Here is a 20,840-nt window from a genome sequence, read left to right as displayed (position 1 = left end):
GGGATCTGCCGCCCTGGCGCGGCTATCCCTCCGGCGCCCCCGCCATGCCGCCTCTCCGCCGCCTCCCTCCCGCGCTTGCCGCCCCTTGGGAGCGGGGTGGGCGAGCGGGGGATGAGGGGCGTGGCGCTGGAGCGGCGCGGGGCTCTGTGCGCCCTTCCAGCGCTTCCGGGACGGGAGGCGAGGGCGGCCGGCTCGTGCTCCCGCGCGCATCCGGATGGCGCGGCGCAGCCGGGCGGCGCGGCTGGGCAGCTTGTGCTTCATCGGGTGGGCGGCCGGCTGCGCGCGGAGCGCGAGCTGTCCGGCTGCGCGCGGGAGCGCGAGCCGGCCGCCCTCGCCTCCCGTCCCGGAAGCGCTGGAAGGGCGCGCAGAGCTGTGCTCCTGTGCTCTGCTGGGCAGCCAGAGGGCGTGGCGTGGCCGGCCAGCTCCCTTGCCGGGAGTCAGAGGGCGCTGCCGGCAGGCGCTGCCAGCGGGGCTGGAGGACGGAGGCGCCCTCCAGGCCATTGCGCCCTGGCGCGCCGCGCCACCAGCCCCAATGGATGAGACGGCTCTGCATCTTGGCTATGCAAAGGGATATCTGGGACTGGCAGGTCCCGAGAGAGCTTGTTGCTTAAGGAAGCACCACCAAAAACTGTCTCTCAGAACTTCGCTGGGGAGAGCATTCCACAGACAGGGAGCCACTGCAGAGAAGGCCCGTTCTTGTGTTGTCACCCTCCGGACCTCTTGAGGAGGCACATGAAAAAGGGCCTTGGAAGACGGTCTTAAGAGTCTGGGTAGGTTCATTTATATATTGTTGCACATGCCTAATAACAAGCTAACTCCTTCATCTGTCCCATCTGCAACAAAACACATCTCTCCCGTATCAGTCTCTACAGCCACGGCAGGCACCGATGGTTTGACTTCACCCACAAAGGCACCCTCCCAACAATGGATGCCAGCATGTGTTACATGCCACATTCGGTCCCTGCCAAGCGGAAGATGCCAGGGAGGTTCCAGGCACTCACCCAGGGTTGGGTTTCCCTTGGAAAATCAAGCAGCCTGCAGCGTCTTAGAAATATGGCTTTGTTATGTATTGAAGTTCTCACCCTAGGCCACTAGGGGAGTTGTGTATGCATATATATATATATATATATATATATATATATATATAATTAATAAATAATCTTTATTTGGTTCCAATAATATACAAACACACATACCAACACACAGTCAAACAATAAAAACAATGAAATTAATCCCTCCCCCATCCCACCCCTTTCACTCCCCCTCACTTGTACGTGATTTTATTTGTTCAGTACCTTATATTACCTTTTATAATCGTGTTATTACATCTTATATCCTTTATCCTTATTCTATATTTCCCAATTCTCTCATATCCCCTGTACGATTTACTCCATATTATACAGAATATCAATTCCAGAATATATAAGATATGGTCATGTATTCTTTTACTCTTTCCCATTTTTTATTAACTCTTGATTAGAGCGACCTCTAATGTTTGCTGTTATCTTAGCCATCTCTACCATCTCACACATTTTAATTCTCCATTCAGAAATTGTCGGGATTTTATCCCCTTTCCAATTCTTTGCTAGCAACAATCTTGCCGCTGCTGTGGCATAAAGAAAAACATTAATATTATTTTTGGGTATATCATTCGAGATCAAACCCAATAGATATCCCTCTGGTTTCTTTGAAAATGTGGTTTGGAATAATTTCTTTAGCTCTTCATGTATTTCACCCCAGAATTTTTTGACCACTTTACATCCCCACCATGCATGATAAAATGTACCCACTTCTTTTTTACACTTCCAGCAAATGAAGGCTTGAGATTGCAGCTCACGGATTGGGTAGCTAGAGAGAGAGTTGCTACTGTTGCATGTTATTGAGTACTATATAAGCAGGCTGGCTCCACCTTTGATTTCAGTTCTGGTCCAGTTTGAGAATAAAGAGAGCTCCTTGGAGAATCACTGTGTTGTCTGCTATGTCCACCCACTATTCACACACATATTTGCACCTTAAGTGGGGAAGGGTGCAGAACTTTGGGCACCAAGAGTATCTCTCTCGTTGCTCCCCTCCTAGCTTCAGCAAGCCTGGGTCCCAAGTAGCAGGCAGTCGTGGCCCCCGACCTCTCAGGGAAGCCTCCTCCTGCCAGTGCCGCGTGCAGTCCTGCCTAATTCCCTCCTCGTCGTCCACACCTTGCCAAAAACGAAAACCCCTGTGCGTAAAAGGACTTTTCATTTCTCTGCGCAATAACACGCCCACGCCGCCCCTGGCCACTCTCCTCCCTTGCTCACCAGCAGCGCCTTTTGAATTGTAATGGTGGGGCGACCCATCCCACACGCCAGCCGCCCAGCACGCGCCCCCCACCCCGGGCTTGAGGAAAGAAAGACATGGCGAGGGGCGCGCGCGCGCAAAGGTCGCCGCCGTAGCCGCGCGTCTTCTGGTCGGCGGCCACGAGGGGCGCGCCGTCCAATGCTTTGTGCGGGCGGGCCGGGCGAGGGCAGCGGCCGCCGTGCGACCAGGAAGCGCCTCTCGGTACATTTAAGGACGGCTGGGCATTGTAGTTGCCGACGCCTCATCCATCTTCCGCGGGGAGACAATGCTGGCTTCCCGCGCGCTCTTCGGGAGAGTCGCCGTAGCGGCGCGAAGGGCCACCGCTGAGGTAAAAGGAGAGCCCGAAAGGGGGTGAAAAGGAGCCCGAAGGAGGGGGGGGGGCAAGGGGCGCAGGATACCAGGCGAGGAGAGGCACCTTAGGGCGCCCTGGTGTTTAGATGAGCTTGCCCTGCAGGCAGAAACCTAGTTGGCGCCGCCTTCTCCAGGGTAGGGGGTGGGGAGAAGCTTCTCCTCTTGGTTTCCTGCCTGCTAGAAATGCTAGCCAAACTTAAGCAGCCGTAAGGTAGGAGGGGAAACCAGTGGAAGCAGGAAGAGAAGGAGCAAATGTCAATCCATGGAAGAATCCTAGCATTGTAGAGTTGAAAAGGATCCCGAAGGTCATCTCGTCCAACCCTCTGCAATGCAGGAATATCGACTAAAGCTGCGTAAAGCATCTATGGCAGATGGACATTCAACCACTGCTTAAAAGCCTCCGAGGGAGGAGAGTCCAGAAGCCCAAGGAAGGCGGACGGATGTGACCCGATCCCAAGCCTGGGACTGGGCTATGGAGACCTCCGGGCCGGGCAAGAAGAACTTGGCTGAGGCGCTTCCTCTTGTGCCAGACAGTTTCAGAGGTCAGGGTAGCTGCCAGCTTGTTTTGCACTGCGTCTCATGGTCTGGGGTTTTGAATAGTGTGTTGTATCAAGGGAGCAGCAGCAGTGACAATCTGCTGCTCTGTTGGTTTTAGCTTAACTGCGTATATGGTGATGTGTATTCAAAAGAAGTATACTGTACTTTGCTTTTGGAAAATTATGGTCTGCCTATTCTAGGACAGGCTTCAGGCTTGTTGGATTTGCTTCTTTTTTTACTACAACCCAACAAGAGCTGGGTGCGAATGTCAGCTTGGGGGAGAATTTATGGCTTAAGTTTCATAAGGAAAACTGAGTTGCAATTAAAGGAAGAGAAGCTAAGAAGACGCAGAACCTTGATGCAAGTCATAATTTAACGAAGGTCTAATTTGAATGAGGAGTAAAAATAAATAAATTCAGGTCTCCCTGGCTTAAATCCAGTCCTTTAACTACCGATAGTTCAGCACTGTGACTATTGCACTGCAGGAACTCTCTGGAACTTGTGTGGAAAAACTGTGGTTTATTCACAAAACGATGGCTTGCAAAACGGCAGAAAACAAAACTGCTTCAGCCAAAGGAGGGAGGACCCTGCCACATGTTTGCAAATCGAAATTTTGAATCTTGCAATGTGACGGTGATGATATCCTGGAAAGAATAAATCCAGATCAGTTGGGAGGTTCAGCTGCTCTGTTCCAGTGAATTCTCCAACTCTTTCTATATTTAAAGTACAGCGGTACCTCCGGTTGCGCACCGGATGTGTTCCGGAGCTCTGGTCAGATCCCGAGGAATTCAAAAATGGTGGTGCTTGTTCTGCGCATGTGCGCGGTGCAGTTGGCGGCTTCTGTGCATGTGTGTGGCACGGTAGAGCGCTTTGCGCATGTGTGCGGCGTGGTAGAGCGCTTCTGCGGATGCACTGTGTCGAAACCCGGAAAAATACTTCCCGGTTTGCCGCGTTCGCATCCTGAAGGATACGCAACCAGAGGTGTGCACATCCAGAGGTACCACTGTACAGCTAACTGATTTGTAGTGCTGTGAACCAAGGGACATCTATAGAGCCCTCTAGAGAGATGCTGTTTCCAGCAGCTTCTCTTGGGTGGGGGCGGGGAAGCTGAGCAACAAAGCAAATTGTTCCCTGGAAACCTTACAGAAGAGTACAGCCGAAATATCACATGTTCGTTTATTTCCCTGGAGGTATTGCTGGCACTTGGGATAGTCTAAAAACAGCACGGAAGCAGCAATTAATTTCCCGCCTTCCTTTTTGGTTCTTGTTGGTAGTTGTGAGCGCTTTGCAATAAATGACTGCTAGCGCCGGGTAGGAAGTTTGAACGGAGAAGAGAGGAAACTGACCTTGTGTGTTTCGTTTTATTTCATTGGGAAACAAGCCCAGTTTGGTCATGCCTGTGTAGTGTCCTCTCTGGTGTTTTGTGTACCACTGACTTCTGTGAGATTAGGAAGGACCAAAGTACAGTTCTTGAAATGCAGCCTGGGCTGCCGTCTCTCTTGAATGTACTCTGGGAAGTAAGACCTGCAGAACTCAATAGTGATTTAATTCAATTTATTATTAGGCTGTTCAAGTGTCAGCTGAAGCCAAAAGCCCGCATACAAGCGCATTTGGGATTTTTCCTGCCTTCTTGGAGTTCCTTGGAGGAAAGGTGGGGTATAAATGTAATAATAAATAAATAGGATATACCCACCACTATCCAAGTGCTCCATAGGCTCTGTGCAGCATCAGGGAGAGCTCTTGCCCTCTGAAGATAGCCCAGCATTAGGGATGTTCCTCCTGCATCTTCAGGGGGGTCAGCAACCTTTTTCAGCCGTGGGCCGATCCACCATCCCTCAGACCATGTGGTGGGCCAGACTATTTTTTTTTTGGGGGGGAGAATGAATTCCCATGCCCCACAAATAACCCAAAGATGCATTTTAAATAAAAGGACACATTCTACTCATGTAAAAACATGCTGATTCCTGGACTGTCCGTGGGCCGGATTGAGAAGGCGATTGGGTCGCATCTAGCCCCTGGGCCTTAGGTTGCCTACCCCTGATCTTCAGGCACAAAAGATGGGTGGGGGGCTTTTCTTTGATTCCACGCTCCTGCCAGAGTAGAAGCTGTACTAGCTCAGGGGTAAGCTGGCAAATGCATTTGTGGATTCTTAAAGATTCCCCAAATTCACAAGAAGGTTGGAAGTTGCCTTAAAACAAATCAGAACGTCAGTTCATCTAGCTCAGTATTGACTGACTGGCAGTGACACTCCAGGGCTTCAGACAGGTTTCTCTTCCAGCTCTACCTGAAGATGCTCGGGATAAAACCCGACAGCTTCACCGGCATGTGAAGTAGATGCTCTGCCCCTGAGCTTTGACTCAGCTGGAGTGGGCAACTTGGAACTCCTTAAGTCTTCCTCTAGACTCTTAATTTCTACACAGTTGTCCCTCTGTACACTTCATAGTAAAGTAGATTCAACTGAAGTCATTGCTTTGCATTTAAACTGTGACTTGGAAGAATTCCAAAATGAGAGTCTAAAGGCTGCAGGCCTAACCATGTCCACTCAGAAGTAAAAGGGAGTTAGGACTGCAGCTTTTTTTCCGTAGTGCTGCTTTTTTCAGTCGTGGCAAGATCAAATGTTTTTTAGTGACTTCCAGTACAGTCGTACCTTGGAAGTAGAACAGAATCCATTCCAGAAGTCCATTCAACTTCCAAACCATTTGGAAACCAAAGCACGGCTTCTGGTTGGCTGCAGGAACCTCGTGCAGCTGATCAGAAGCCCCGTCGGACGTTTGGCTTCCAAAAATAGTTTGCAAAACGAAGAGTCACTTCTGGGTTTGCGGTGTTTGGGAGCCAAAACATTTGAGAACCAAGCTGTTTGAAAACCAAGGTATGACTGCAATTTTTAATTCATTGACAGCTAATTAAAATTTTAGCTGAGTGAAGCTCAACCGGAATGAGTTTGTGGTCTTGTCTGCTATTGCCATAAGTAATGACAACCGTTCTCTTTTTTTCTGACTTTGTAAGTTCACATTGCATGTGCAAACCAAGGAACCTGCAGACTGCGTTCTTACGAATCACCCCCCCCCCCCCCGATTATTTTCTTTTCAGGTCTCATCGCCTTTTTCCACAGGGCCCAGGCAAGATGATGGCACATTCTACGAATTTCGTACCTATACTGTTAAGCCAGACAAGATGAAAGACTTCCTGGAACTCACCAGCAAAAACATTCACCTTCGTACAGCTCATTCCCAGATGGTTGGATACTGGACCTCAGAATTTGGTGGACTGAATAAAGCTTTTCATATTTGGAAATATGGTATGCAAACCTTCTCTACATAGTGCCTTGGGGTTGTAACCGAGCAGCTAAGACTGTTGCTCTGGACCTTCCGTGGGGTGTGAATCTACTCAAGTTACTTGAGCAACATGGGAAGAAGCTGCTCTTTAGGAGCTCCTATGTCATCAGTGTTGTTTAACAACCATGCTGAAGTTGGCAGCTGGGAAGTGGGCCAAGGAGCCTCACTCGGAGGGTAGATTTTGTTGAAGCGTCGCCAGTTGCTGACTCCCTAGTTCACTCCAATTGAGTGCATTATATTTTGGACCAACTTAATTATTCCAAAGTCACAAGCAGTGCTGGCGAGGCTGGGACCGAGGAGCACATGGCTGTTGCGCCACCCTCCCCAGATCCAAACTTTCTAAGGCCGCACAGGGAGGGCGGTGTGGGGACGCGGCAGCCGTGCACCCTTCGAGCCCAACCTTGCGCACCCCTCTCTTTGACACCCCCTCTCCTTGGATTGTAGAGAGCTTTGCTCAGAGATCTGCTGTCCGCACAGCATTAGCCAAGGACCAAGAATGGCAAGAAAAATACATGTCTCGAATGCTGCCTTTGTTAGACAAACAAGACAACGAAATTGCATACCTGGTGCCGTGGTGTGAACTTGGCAGCCCTCCCAAGGATGGTAAGCTTTTTGTGTTTGTGTGTGTGTGTGTGTAGCACAGCTTAAAGCTGTTGACTCACTACTATTAAATGGTTTCCTTTAATGGGGACTTGTACATATGTTGGCATCTTTGATTATGTAGACTCTTCTTCCCCCCCCTCCCGAAGTAAACTCTGTCATGCAATGGGTTTTCAATCTGTGTTCTGTCTCTGCAGCCATAAGGACTAGAAATAGGCTTTTAAAAGACTGGGGTTCCTTAGAAGCTTGTCAATGGTAGATGAGCTAAAGTATATTTGTGCGCCTCAGAAATGTGAACCCCCAACACAAAGATAAGATTCATTGTGCTGCTGGTACAGATTAAGCCAATTACAGAGCAGTCCAGTGGGGGAGGGGGGAAATTGCCTTTTCTCATGTCCCGCTGGGCTCACACCATTTCACTGCTCCAGAGATGGCATGTCTTCTGTTCTGGGAGTATGTTGAAAGAAAGGTAAAGGTAAAGGACTCTTGGACGGTTAAGTCCAGTCAAAAGTGACTATGAGATTGTGGCGCTCATCTCGCTTTCAGGCCGAAGGAGCCGGCATTTGTCCACAGACAGTATTCCAGGTCATGTGGCTAGCATGACTAAACCGCTACTGGCGCACGGAGGACCGTGACGAGTGCCATAGCGCACAGAAACGCTGTTTACCTTCCCACCGCAGCGGTACCTATTTATCTACTTGCACTGGCAGCTCCCGTTGCTCTGTCCCAGCTCCTGCCAACCTAGCAGTTCGAAAGCACGCCATAACCCTGGTTAGGTTCTTTTGGAGGCCTAATACTAATTGATCCAGTTGTTCATGATGCTTTGCTTTCTTTCCTGTCTAGGAGTCTATGAGTTGGTTACCTTCCAGATGAAGCCGGGGGGACCAGCCGTGTGGGGCCAGTCCTTTAAAACATCAATTAGTACTCACATAAAGACAGGATACACTAAACTGATTGGTGTCTTCCACACAGAATACGGACTACTTAACAGAGGTACAATACTTGTCCATTTTCAGTGCAAACTTGAGCTCTGTCACCTGCCGGTCTTCTCGCAATAATCAAGCAGTTTTCCTTTTGAGTTGGAACTGTCGGTAGCTCTTCCCCATCCTTGAATCCCATAGGGACTAGAAACCTGGACAGGGGCTGCAAAATTATCTCCCTTATTTGAACGGCCACAGTTTTTAGCTCTTCATTCCATTCTTTGGAAGTATGTCTCTGTAACTAATAGTGAAGTCCAGAACATTTGCTAATGTTTGTTTGTTTGTTTATTGCATTTCTATCCCCCTTGCTTCTCCAAGCAGCTCATGGTGGTGTATGTGGTTCTCCTCCTCCTCATAGAATCATAGAGTTGGAAGAGACCACAAGGGCCATCCAGTCCAACCCCCTGCCAAGCAGGAAACACCATCAAAGCATTCCTGACAGATGGCTGTCAAGCCTCTGCTTAAAGACCTCCAAAGAAGGAGACTCCACCACACTCCTCCTCCTCAATTAATCCCCTACAACAACCCTGTGAGGTAGGTTAGGCTGAGAGGCAGTGAGTCTTTTAACCTCATGGTTGTGGGTTCGAATTCCATTGTTGGGCGAAAAATTCCTGCATTGCTGGGGGTTGGGCTAGATCAGTGTTTTTCAACCACTGTTCCGCGGCACACTAGTGTGCCGCGAGATGTTGCCTGGTGTGCCGTGGGAAAAATTGAAAAATTACTTTATATATAGTCAATATAGGCACAGAGTTAATTTTTTTAACATTTTCTAATGGTGGTGTGCCTCGTGATTTTTTTCATGAAACAAGTGTGCCTTTGCCCAAAAAAGGTTGAAAAACACTGGGCTAGATGACCCCTGTGGTCCTTTCCAGCTCTACAATTCATGGCTGGCCCAAGGTCACCCAGTGGCCAAGTGGGCATTTGAACCCTGGTCTCCCAGGTCCTAGTCCAACGCTCTAACCAGTGTACCACACTAACTACTGCATAAGCACGGCTTTCTGAAAGAATCCCTTTCAGCAAAACACTTTTGTGAATGATGCTTCCCTTATCCGGAGCACAGGATTTCCCAGCAAAACAGAAAGAGGTAGGCATGTATTTAATTCACAACATAATTAAGCTGTAGCTTTTTCTTCCTAGTTCATGTGCTTTGGTGGAATGAAAACTCAGACAGCCGCGCTGCTGGAAGACACTCTGCGCACGAGGATCCCAGAGTAGTAGCAGCAGGTAAACGAAAGGTTTCTTTTCCCTTTTACCATCAAAACCCCACTAATGCTTAAGTCCTCCCTCCCCTCCCTCCTTCTCTCTTTAACCATCTGTTTAATTTATTTTCAGTTCGGGAAAGTGTTCAGTTCCTGGAATCGCAGCAGAACTGTCTCCTGGTACCTACAGCATTTTCACCCTTGAAATAGTTTTCTATACCTACTAATGGCGGTTTTCTTAACAAAAAAAACCACAAAACTTTTTAAGTGCTGTCCTAATCCAGCCTTATGTGCTGCCTGTTTACAAGGCTTGGTGCAAACCCAGTCTCCCATCTTTTCTTTCTGCGTGCAGCAACACACCTCTCCCCTTGTTGGAAGTGCAATGCGTGATGGTAGAGGCAGGGGCGTCGCTGGGGAGGGGCGGTGGGGGCGGTACGCCCCCAGTGATAGGGTGAGCAGCGGCAGGTGGGGGTGACAAGCGGCGGCCCCTCCCACGCGCCGCCACTCCCTCCGTCCCCCCGGGAGCAGCAGCGCTGCTCCTCCCAGGGTGACCGGCGGCGTGTGGGGAGTGGTGGGAGGGGCCACAGCTTGTCACCCCCAAGCACTGCCGCTCGCTCCGTCGCCCTGGGAGCAGCAGCGCTGCTGCTCCCAGTCCCGGGGCGACGGAACGAACGGCGGCAAGTGGGGTGACACGCGGCGGCCCCTCCCACCACTCCCACGCGCCACCGCTCCCTCCGTCACCCCGGGAGCAGCAGCGCTGCACGGACGGCAGCGCTGCTACTCCCAGGGTGACCGGTGGTGCGTGGGGAGTGGTGGGAGGGGCCGCCGCATGTCACCCCCACGCACCGCCGCTCGCTCCGTCGCCCTGGGAGCAGCAGTACTGCTGCTCCCAGTCCCGGGGCGACGGAACGAACGGCGGCAAGTGGGGTGACAAACGGCGGCCCCTCCCACCACTCCCACGCGACGCCGCTCCGCTCCCTGCCCGCTGGGAGGGAGCGGAGCCCGGCTGGGGGAAAGGACAGGGGCAGGCCAGCTGGCCCAACCCCTCTCCTTTCCCCAGGACGGCTCCGCTCACGGAGTGCAGCGGGAGAGGGGCGGGCCAACTGGCCCGCACGGAGGCGTTGTTCCATGCGCATGCGTCATGACGTCATGCGCACGGAGCGACGCCCCGCCCCCATGGGTGCCGCTGGGCTTGCCGCCCCCAGCAGCCCAGCGGCTAGCTACACCCCTGGGTAGAGGGCACGCCCCACCCCCCACTAAACGAGAACTCAGAGCCTACTAAGCTATACAGAAAAATTGGCTGACATAATTTTTTTGCACGAGGGGCTGTACTGCTAGCGTAGCTATGAGTTGTGAAGACGGGGCGATGGTGTAAAAGTGCTCTGGTGTAGGGAATAAACGGGCAGGGAAGTCCGGGGAGTAGAGTCCAAGGCAGAGGAAACACCTCTTTGTTAAACCCCGTCAGCCTTGTGCTGGTCAAAGCAGCAGGTGAGGCTGCTAAATATCCCCCCCCCCCCGCCTTGCTGGGCGCTCTCTTTCTCCACACTCCCAAACTGGTTTCAGTGGGAAGACAAGTTATGCCAACTCTACAGCTAGCAGAGATTCCTTTCTATTCTGGGGGGAATGTCTGGGGAACAAGGCAGCTTTGCAACCAAAGCTCCCCCCCCTGCCCATCCCATCATGACTTCACTTTAACCTTACTGCCTTGCAGAGATTTCCATTGCCTATCAAAGCAGGGATTCCAGAGTGGAGCTCCATGGGTGGACCCTCCTCTCCACCTGCAGTGGGGAAGAGTACATTCTATTGTGCCCTATGAGAGCTAAAAGTGATTTAAGAGACACACAGTCCTTTCCCCCACAGTCTACACGCTTCTTTTAGTCAAACCCTGTTTGCAGGCTTTCAGATTATGCACACGGAGCGAAACGGGAAGAATAGCAAACATCATGAGTAGTGATTTCTTTCTTTTCTTCAGTTCTACCTCGGCTGTTCTAAGGCTCAAAAGCTGCATCGGTGAGATCTATTTGCCTATGGTGATATAAATTTCCAATGCTGGCCTAAGCAATGTAATTTTTAGATTTATCATTAACTGCCTGGCTGCAGTTGGGGACTAAATCTGGGTCAAAGGAACCCTTGCAAGTGCAGTTTACATAGTGGTTGAGTGAATTAAGAAACCATGAAGACGACCTTCCCCCCTACCTACCTACCTACACACACACACACACACACACGTTTTTAAATGCAACATGGGAGCTCATCTGTCAGTTTCTGTTTAGGGTCCAGGCTGGCTTTTCATGACCTTCACAATACATGGAAAAGTTCAGCTCATTCATTTCATGAGCATGGAGCTCTCGCTGGCTTGCAAAAATGCTGAAACCGTGAATTAACTTGCTATTTCTGGAAGCGCCTCCGTTCATTCATCTCTCTTGCATATGCTTGCACACCTGGAACAATCATCTCAAATACCTGGCATGTGAATGTGGAAATGTGAACATTAAAAATGGCTTTTTTCTTTTTTGACGTTTATACATACTATTGTGGTCTTGCTTCTGTCTTAATTGCTTCTGGCGCTTCAGATTTTAGACATAGCATCCTTACTGAAGTGGCTATCTTCAGTTAAAACAAAATAGGAAATTCTTTCCAGTAGCACCTTAGAGACCAACTGAGTTTGTTCTTGGTATGAGCTTTCGTGTGCATGCACACGAAAGCTCATACCAAGAACAAACTCAGTTGGTCTCTAAGGTACTACTGGAAAGAATTTCCTATTTTGTTTCGACTATGGCAGACCAACACGGCTACCCACCTGTATCTTCAGTTAGGTCAGGATGGTAAAGTTGTTTTAAAAAACCCCCCGAGGGTGGGGCTTTTGTTGCAGATGCAGGAAGAGTTCGTTTACAGACTTCACAAGGGAGAATGCAGGGATGTCCCATGCGGCGGAGATCCATCGTCTTTAGGAGCGGAGCTACTCAATGATGCAGAAATGAATTTTTGGACTGTGCCACTTCAAATGGCAATGGGGTGGCAGATTTTTTTGAATGTCGCTTTTTACCAGTAAACTTGGAAATGATTTCTAACTTGGCAACAGATTCACGCAGCAGTCTTAATAGTAAATGCACAATTGTAGACCAGCAACACTTTATTTTTTTATGCTTGATACAAGGCAATTAACAAATGCCTATTAATACTTCACAAATAGTTATTAGCAATACAAATATATATTCGTTTTTCATGAAAATGTCCATTGAAAAGATTAACTTAATTTGTGTGTGAGGGGGGGGGAAATGCTCTAGATTTTTTTTTTTTTGCAAAGTTAACGGGGTATTCCAGTGCAAAAATAGATCCCATTACAGCTAGCATAAAGTGCTTGGAATGAAGGACCAATCGTATTAAAAGGGAGAGGAGTTTGAAACTGGGTTGGGAGGAAAGGCATGGTAATAGAAGCTTACCGTATTACTTTTACAAGGAAAAACGTCTCGATAGGAAAGAGCCTCTACAGTAGTACGAATACTGCAGAGGGATGCAACAACTTCGCCACACACATACTGAAGTGGTAGGTGTTCTTAACACGGTTCCATGGTCAGTGGTTTTTTGTATCACAATAAGTTTAGCACGGAGGATAACCACACAAAACGCTTGCGTAACAGGACTGATTTTGAGGCCACTGTACCATATTATACACAGTGCCAAGGGTTTGATAGGAGGTCAAAGCTAGTCTGGATCACCACTCCTGCCAGGAAGCGCTGCTAAGAACTCGTTTCTCATGAAAAGAGTTATGCACGTGTTCTTGCAAGCAGTTAAGATTTACAGTGCATTACTCTCCACGTGTCTCTCGTTTCAAACTCTTTCTGCAACCCTATACCAATTGCATTGGGAGCAATTGTCACTGAACTCAAATGAAACAAGACTTCTTGAGTACACATGTAGAAGAGCTTAGCCTCTTGTTTGGACTTTTGTCTTTCTTGGGCAAAATTGCAAGTATTATCCTAAATAATACATTAAAAGGGCACTTTAGATCAGTGTTTTTCAACCTTTTTTGGGCAAGGGCACACTTGTTTTATGAAAAAAATCACGAGGCACACCACCATTAGAAAATGTTAAAAAATTTAACTCTGTGCCTATATTGACTATATATAAAGTAATTCTCTTGAATAGGAATCAAATAAACACAATTTTTCCCACGGCACACCAGGCAACATCTCGCGGCACACTTGTGTGCCACGGAACAGTGGTTGAAAAACACTGCTTTAGATTATGCCCGGAGAGGCTGACCATTGTGTACAATCGGTTAAGCACTCTTGTGCGTCAGCATTGCCAAATAACAGCTGAGTACTAACTATTCATAGTATCCTCTGTGGGGAAAAAAGAGAAGCACCCGGCCTTGAGTTGCGTGAGCTGTAGGCATTTTGTGACTAGTGGCTGGGATAGAAAGGGATGTTAAAGGATGACGAGAGGCGTTTGGGCATACTCTAGCAAAAGCTAGTTGTATGGGCACTCAGGACATAAATAAAACGTGTAGGATCCAGATGCCTGTCCCGTTTGCTTTCAAATACCTTTGCTGTGACTTGCTTTTTCTGCCTTGCGCTGTCGTGTTGGAATATGGACATGGTGATGTTGCAGGCATGACGATGTTTGGTAAATTCCAGTTTTTGTTTAAAAGACAGACAGTCCAGTGTTACAAAGAATCTCCCACAGCCATTTCCCCACTCCCCACTAAGCCCAGCCTTGCATAAAAAGTACCTACTTGATTGACCTCCCCCCCAAAAAACAAAACATTCTGATTGCTTCCCAAATGAGCAACTGTTTTGCAAATCACCTTTAAAAGACCCCTTCGTCGTATTTTTCAATTGATTCAGTCTAATAAGCTTTTTGCCATGCCTAAACTGGGATGTTTCCTTTCAATCTCCAGCTTGCAGCAGGAGGTCCACCGACAGGTGTGCCACCCAGCAGGTGAGGGGGGTGGGATAGATGACAGGACTGCGAAGGGAACAAGTGGCAGTAATGTCCACCATGCGCCAGAGAAACCTGGCTCGACTTGTAATGTGGGAAAACCTATCACAGTACATTGTATGATTACCAAAACGGGGGAAAGGATTGCGAGACTAGAAAAAATGTGACTGTTTGTACAAATGATGGCTGACTTAATCTAGCTTCTAGACACTTGGCGTAATACAGACCCAAGACTGGAAGTGATTTGATTCTTTGGGACAAGGGAGGCGTGAAAGCATCTCCATTCATCCCCAGAAGGTAGCAGGTCACATTTAAATAATACTGTTGCAATGAAAACAGACGTATTGAACGTGATTCTTAATAAAAGCTGAAAACAGCAACGGCTTCATGAAAGCAGAATGAAAGAACGAGCAATTGGTCACCATACCATTGGGACAGAAATCCTCTCAAATGTTCCCATGGTTGATGGTTTCTTATTAGGGTGCGGCAGTATTAACAAAGTGTATTGTTGCCGTTTTAATGCGTGTTTTGAGATGGTGTGCTTCACGGCCCGCTGATAAGGCCAACGGTGATCTTCCTCCTCGTCCCCCTAAACTTGTGTAGCTCACGGGGCCCAACCGCTAATACTTAAATAAGGCCACAGCAATGCATTACGTGGTGACAAATTGGCACTGGTTTTGCCGGTACACTCATTGCCAGCAATGGATGTTGCACCACAGCAATTCCACCCGCCCTCTGGAAGGGCAATGCACGCCTTAAAATGGCAAATAAATAATTACTGGCCAAGAATCCTCTGAGCAGTTGTTGCGCCACCCCTGACTGGGAAACGTACTAAGTAGAAACAAGCAGGTGTATGGCAGAAGACCACATAGCAGGAAGTGGCACCATACCAGAATTTCACAGAGTTATTATAACGAAAGAACAACTAGATTCAAGTCTTTCACTAGAGAACAGTACAACAAGGCAACATCTCCAAGAGGCACTGCCTCCGTAATGGAATATTGATTTCTTTGCATTGAGTTGCATTGCATCAAATGGTTACTAGTAAAAAAAAATAAAAACCACGCTCAGTTTTATTTCCCTCCTCTCTGTATCCTCTTGTCTCTTTGCTCATGGGACGATCTCCCCACTATGGCACAGAAAGGATGTCTGCCTTCGCCTTTCTGCTCAGAACGGCTGCTGCACCCTTCGCAACAGGGCTGCTCATACATAGCTTTCTTTCACCTTTTCGTCTTTCAAAAAGGAAGTCAGAAGTGAGACATCTACAACAGTCTGGTTTTTGTGCAACGACAAGTCCTTTGTGTGGTCATCATCACTTTGGTCCTTGGCGAAGTTTACAAATACCTAAGAGGGTGAAAAGGTAGGAAGACTAGGATGAGTTGTTGACATTTTTATTATGATTGGGATATATCCCTCTAAGCTTTGCCCACTAAAGTTAGTCGTGCCCATTAATTTCAATGGGTCCTGTTCTACTTTCGAACCCAGATCAGGTTGCAACACACATAAAACAAAGCACACCATCATAATATACTGTCAGGAGGCTGTCAGTGGCTCCCGGCTGGTTGCCCAGGAAAGTATAAAGACAAGGAAAGGTTTCTTGCCATACTTTTTATTTCAATATTTACAGAGAGGCTATAGAACCCAGCCTCTTGGATAATGGCATTGCCCTAAGTGAATCTCCACCCCCATCCCTCCCACTTCCTCATTCATCATCACCATCATCATCTCTATAGGTGCTACTATGTGCCCTCAGTCTTTGAGCTCTTTGCTCTCCTACATTTAAGGCTCGCCAGGTTCTGGGAGATGGAGGGTGTGGATTGCTTTCCAATGACAACGTGTCAGCTGGGTGTTGTTGTTCTGGCTGTCCCTTGATTTCCCAACTTCCCCCCTCATCTGCCTCTGAGCTGTGATCTCCTGCAAACCCCTGTTGTAAATCTATACTGTCTTCCTCTTCCTTCTCCCCCCCCTGGAAGGGTCAGGATGGGAAGGCAGTCTCCACCATTCCTCCTCCTCTGCCCAGTCCCCAACATATACACATGCAAAATTATCAGAACAGCTGTTAAACATTAAAACAAGCAGGAATTTAAACAGAAAAGTACACATTTAAATGTGTACAGAAAACAAGGCCAGTCTTCAGGTTCTGGCGAAAGATACTCTAAGGCAGAGCTTTCTGAACTTTTCACGTTGGTGACACACTTTTCAGACATGCATCATTTTGAGGCACAGTGATTCAGTTTTACTAGCAAACCGGAGGTTCAACTAACCCCTTATAAGAGATATGGACATATATTGTTCCAACACACCTACACACTGCAGCTGACACACTAACGTGTTGTGACACACAGTTTGGAAAGCTCTGCTCTAAGGGGACGTGAACTGGTTCACACATGCAAGTAGGTCATCAAGTGAGCCACAAGCACGTGGAACTTCACCCCATGCTTCTCATGGAACAATAATTCCCCAGAGTTCCTCCACATGTGAAAGGGGCTACACATATCTTCCTTCTGCCAGCTGTGGTTTGGGCTGTGCCAAACGTTATGGAGGAGGGACGTGGTGCTTTGCAACATGATGGCGATGGTGAATGGGCTAGATAACTTTGCATACTATGACCAGGGCTGAAGTTGTCCAAGAAGGAGAGGAGCTTTTTTTTTGTGGCATCTCCATGACGATACACCAGGGCAGATGCCTGAGGGCCAAATGTGACTCTCCGGACCTATCCGTCTGGCCCTCTGAACTCTCCTGGACTCAAAAATCCTACAAAAAGCAACTGAAGAGCCTCTGGGTTCCCACTCAATATGAGCTCTGCTCTTAAGATATGAGAGGCACTGTAAACTTACTTGGTCAAGTGTGGTCTGTGAAACGGAGTAGTCTTCTATGTGGAGTCTCTTTTTGTTCTGGGAGAGGATGCTAAATATCCGAGCCAGAGAAGACTGAGAGGAGGGCAGCTGGTACTGCAGCATGTTGCAATGCTTCTCCTTCAGCACACTGCCTGGGAAGGCGAGCTCAAAGAAGTCTTGAACAGGCTTCAGGTCAGGGTTCGCCCCTGCTATTCGCACTATGATTGTGTAGCCATCTCCAAACCTGGGGAAAACAAACGGAGGGAAGTGTGGGACTTTCAGCAGAGTAGCCTTCAAAAAATGGAGCGTTTTTATTCCTGTAGCTTAAAAACACAGTAGATGTTTGGTAAAGATCTTAACGGAAGTAGAATAAACACAAGACTATGCAGGAGAGCTTCAACTGATTTAACTTTTAGGCTAATCAACCAACAGCCCAATCAAATACATCAGGGGTCAACAAACTTTTTCAGGAGGGGGCCGGTCCACTGTCCCTCAAACCTTGTGGGGGGCCAGACCCACCCCTTCCCGAAAGCACCCCCACTCCTGAAAGCCACCCCCCCCCCGCTGATGCCACTCACGCCACAGCCGCCGCCGTCTCATCATCGGCAGCGTTGGCTTCCTCTGTCTCGGCAGGGCGCAGAGTCCAGGCCGCTGGCCTGCGCAGCAGAGGCAGCCTCCGCACCGCTGCTGCTTCCTTCCCACTCGGCCGCTTCCTCCTGCTCAGCCGCCTCAGCGGGAAGGAAGAGGCGGCGCCCAGATGCACCCGCAGCTTCTGGTTGGCTGCAGGAGCTTCCTGCAGCCAATCAGAAGCCATGCCGTGTCGCAGAAGTCAGTCTCCGCGCGGTGAGGCCTCCACACCGCGCCTGTTTAGCGTGGGGACTGACTGGGCAGCAGGGTCCGCAAGATTTGCGGGCCAGGTTAATGAGCCTGCTGGACCGTATTCGGCCCGCAGGCCTTAGTTTGCCAACCTCTGGTATACATATCTACAGTGGTACCTTGGTTTACGAACTTAGCCGTTCCGGAAATCCGTTCTTAAAACGAAGCCGTTCTTAAACCAAGGCGCACTTTCCCGAATGAGGCCTCCCACCGCTGGTGCCCTTCCACTGTTCTGCTTCCATTCATAGACCGAGGTAAAGTTTGCAAACCGGGACACTACTTCCGGTTTTGCGGAGTTCGTAAACTGAATAGTTCGTAAACAGGGCTCTTGTTAAACCAAGGTACCACTGTACTGAGAAGCAAACCGCTTGAGTTCAAGGGAAGTTCAAAGTGGGTATAACATGCCTCTCCAAGTTTAAATTGATTATTAATCAACAGGGGCTAATTTTAAAATGGCAGGACAGCAAAGTAAGGACAACCAGGTTAATTTTTGAGGCTATTTGGTTCTGGTGTGAGATGGGGGGGGGGACACATTAATGATGGCCTTTTCTCCTAACTGTTTTTGTTTATTAAGTTGTAAGGTACCTAAAGCATCATTATTTCCAAAAAGGTGCTGATAGTGTTGTTTTGATTTTGATTATACAAATGCGAATAAATGCAATCAATTAATTTATCAGATGATCCAGAACAGACTTGAAAGTAAGTACAGTTTCACCTATTTGTTGGCTGCATGCAATCTATTCTGAAGCAGATTCTGGGTACGCTCTCATGAGCTATCTTGGTGCACCCACCTGTGCAAAGGCAGCAAGCATAAAGCAGTGGCTTACCTGTTCTTCAGGTGCTGGACGCTGCCAAGGCACCTGAACCGACCATTGACCATGATCGCCATTCGAGTGCACAGGGCCTCACATTCTTCCATGCTGTGGGTAAGAGAACAAGTGAGTTAAATTGCGCAAATAAAGGTTCTGGCAAGTTTGCGAAATCACTTTTGCACGGCACGGTTTTAGATCCTCAAACAAAAGGAAGACCTGGATATGCAGGCTTTAGAATCTTTAACACTAGAAGCTGTGTTCTTTCAGAAAGAGAGAGAGCAATTGTCCTTCTAGCTAGCTCAATATTGCCAAGTCTGGCTGGCAGCAGCTCTGCAAAGTCTAGTTTCAGGTCTTTGGCCCCCTCCTAGCTGAGACAGAAATATCTCAAGACAGGCATGTGCTCTACTACTAAGTGACAAGACCTTGATAATAATAATAATAATAATAATAATAATAATAATAATAATAATAATGTCTGAAACTGCTACCATCAGCTGCTATTTTTCTTCATTTTCTGTACAACTACTAAGTTCTCTTTTTTCCTTGTATTTGTTTTGTTACTTGAATTTAAAAATCAATTTAAAAAAGAATATGAAAAAAAAGAATATTCAGTACTGTTGGGATATCCTGCTGTGTTTTGTTTCATGTTGTGTGTCCGTCTGGAGTTTTTGTACAATTTGCACTAAATCCAGCCCAAACTAAACATGCCTCATTCATTTCGATAAAAGGGATTTTAGCATCCATTTTATGTCCTCAGTGGACTCAAATGGTGTTTTAAACAGCTTCTTTAGCTAGATGATGACAGCTCCTTTTTTGTGTGTGTGTCACGATCCACTTGCAACCGAAAACAAAACAGTGACTGAAGCACATCACTATGCTGTGTGATGCAAATGGCAGGTAAGAGCTCCTCCATCCCGCTTACCTGTGAGATGTAAGGACCACAGACCTCCCCTCCTTGATGACGCTCAAGGCACAGTTCCAAAGGAAACGGCGGGCCTTGGGGTCCATTCCTGTGGTCGGCTCATCCTAAAATTGAGAAATAATAAATCAGCACTGATCTCACCCGAGCATCATTTCACGATGATAAGCTCCATCACGCCTTCTCTCCCTCAACCATCATGAAGCAGGGCTCATTCCATCAGCTTTGCCAAAAGACCAGCTGCATTGCTGCCTCCTTAACCCTGAGCTGTTTCCCGTGGCAGCTGGACATTATAATAACTACTATTTAAGAATTGGTACTAGAGGCCTGGGAAAAGACATATAAAGATTTGAAGAGAGTGTGGGAAATGATGGTTAAAAAAACCCTGAAGTTATGATACTGAGATGTATAGGATTTGATGGACTTATTGAGAGAAAGATTTGGTTCCTGTATTTGAGAGTGGATCCCGGGCCAAGACCAGGCCATCCCTATAGAAGGAAGAAGGCATCACCAAAGAAGACAAAGAAGACTGGCAAAATAAATCAGTGAAGTACACAGGACAAATTAGATAATTTGAAACCAAAAAAGGGACAATTATTTAATGCATTTATTATTATTTTTAAGCTTTGTGTATAGATTCCTACATTGGTATAACTTTTAAAACTCACTTGTAATAAGATGAAAAGGTTTTTTAATTGGATTGTTAAGAATATAAGGTTTTATGGACGTGCATGAATAAGTACTAAACAATGAAACCAAGAGGGGGAGTGGAGGGAAGTCAACTGAAATAATGGTTTAAAAATTTAGTTACAGGTAGGTAGCCATGTTGGTCTGCCGTAGTCGAAACAAAATAAAAAAAATAAGTTTGTTATTGGTATGATCTTTTTTTGTATCTGAAGAAGTGTGCATGCACACGAAAGCTCATACCAGTAACAAACTTAGTTGGTCTCTAAGGTAATACTGCAAGGAATTTTTTAATTTTGTTCAAATATTTTGTTCAAGATATTCCCCCCCCCTTTTTTTATACACTGTTGATATTTTTTATGCATATTTATTTATTTATTTTGAAATTTTATAAAATGTTATTGAAAAGGGTGGGGGGGAAGGGAAAAAAGAACT

The 20,840-nt window shown here is 47.6% G+C and overlaps 2 protein-coding genes across 4 annotated transcripts in view; one reads left to right on the top strand and one right to left on the bottom strand.

Annotated features, from left to right (window-relative positions):
- Positions 1-2,550: 2,550 nt before the first annotated feature.
- Positions 2,551-9,575, top strand: LOC117060810 (protein NipSnap homolog 3B-like). Its single transcript, XM_033173354.1, has 6 exons — positions 2,551-2,659; positions 6,310-6,517; positions 6,999-7,157; positions 7,998-8,147; positions 9,272-9,358; positions 9,467-9,575. The coding sequence occupies exons 1-6, from the start codon at positions 2,597-2,599 to the stop codon at positions 9,541-9,543; spliced, it is 744 nt and encodes a 247-aa protein (XP_033029245.1). The 5' UTR covers positions 2,551-2,596; the 3' UTR covers positions 9,544-9,575.
- A 4,516-nt stretch (positions 9,576-14,091) lies between these two features.
- Positions 14,092-20,840, bottom strand: part of ABCA1 (ATP binding cassette subfamily A member 1) — a 104,621-nt gene continuing 97,872 nt past the window's right edge. For 2 of the 3 annotated variants that reach the window (XM_033174022.1, XM_033174023.1), the window contains exons 47-50: positions 19,725-19,828; positions 18,818-18,910; positions 17,115-17,358; positions 15,481-15,621 (exon numbers count right to left, since the gene is read on the bottom strand). In XM_033174022.1, the coding sequence (XP_033029913.1) occupies positions 15,481-15,621; positions 17,115-17,358; positions 18,818-18,910; positions 19,725-19,828 (582 nt within the window). Of the gene's footprint in view, positions 15,622-17,114; positions 17,359-18,817; positions 18,911-19,724; positions 19,829-20,840 lie in introns of all 3 variants that reach the window. The other variant, XM_033174024.1, reaches the window with a different exon arrangement.

This window comes from Lacerta agilis, chromosome 16 (genome assembly GCF_009819535.1).
Source record: "Lacerta agilis isolate rLacAgi1 chromosome 16, rLacAgi1.pri, whole genome shotgun sequence".
NCBI classification, from domain to species: Eukaryota; Metazoa; Chordata; class Lepidosauria; order Squamata; family Lacertidae; genus Lacerta; species Lacerta agilis.
This window is presented reverse-complemented; position numbering and strand designations above follow the sequence as displayed.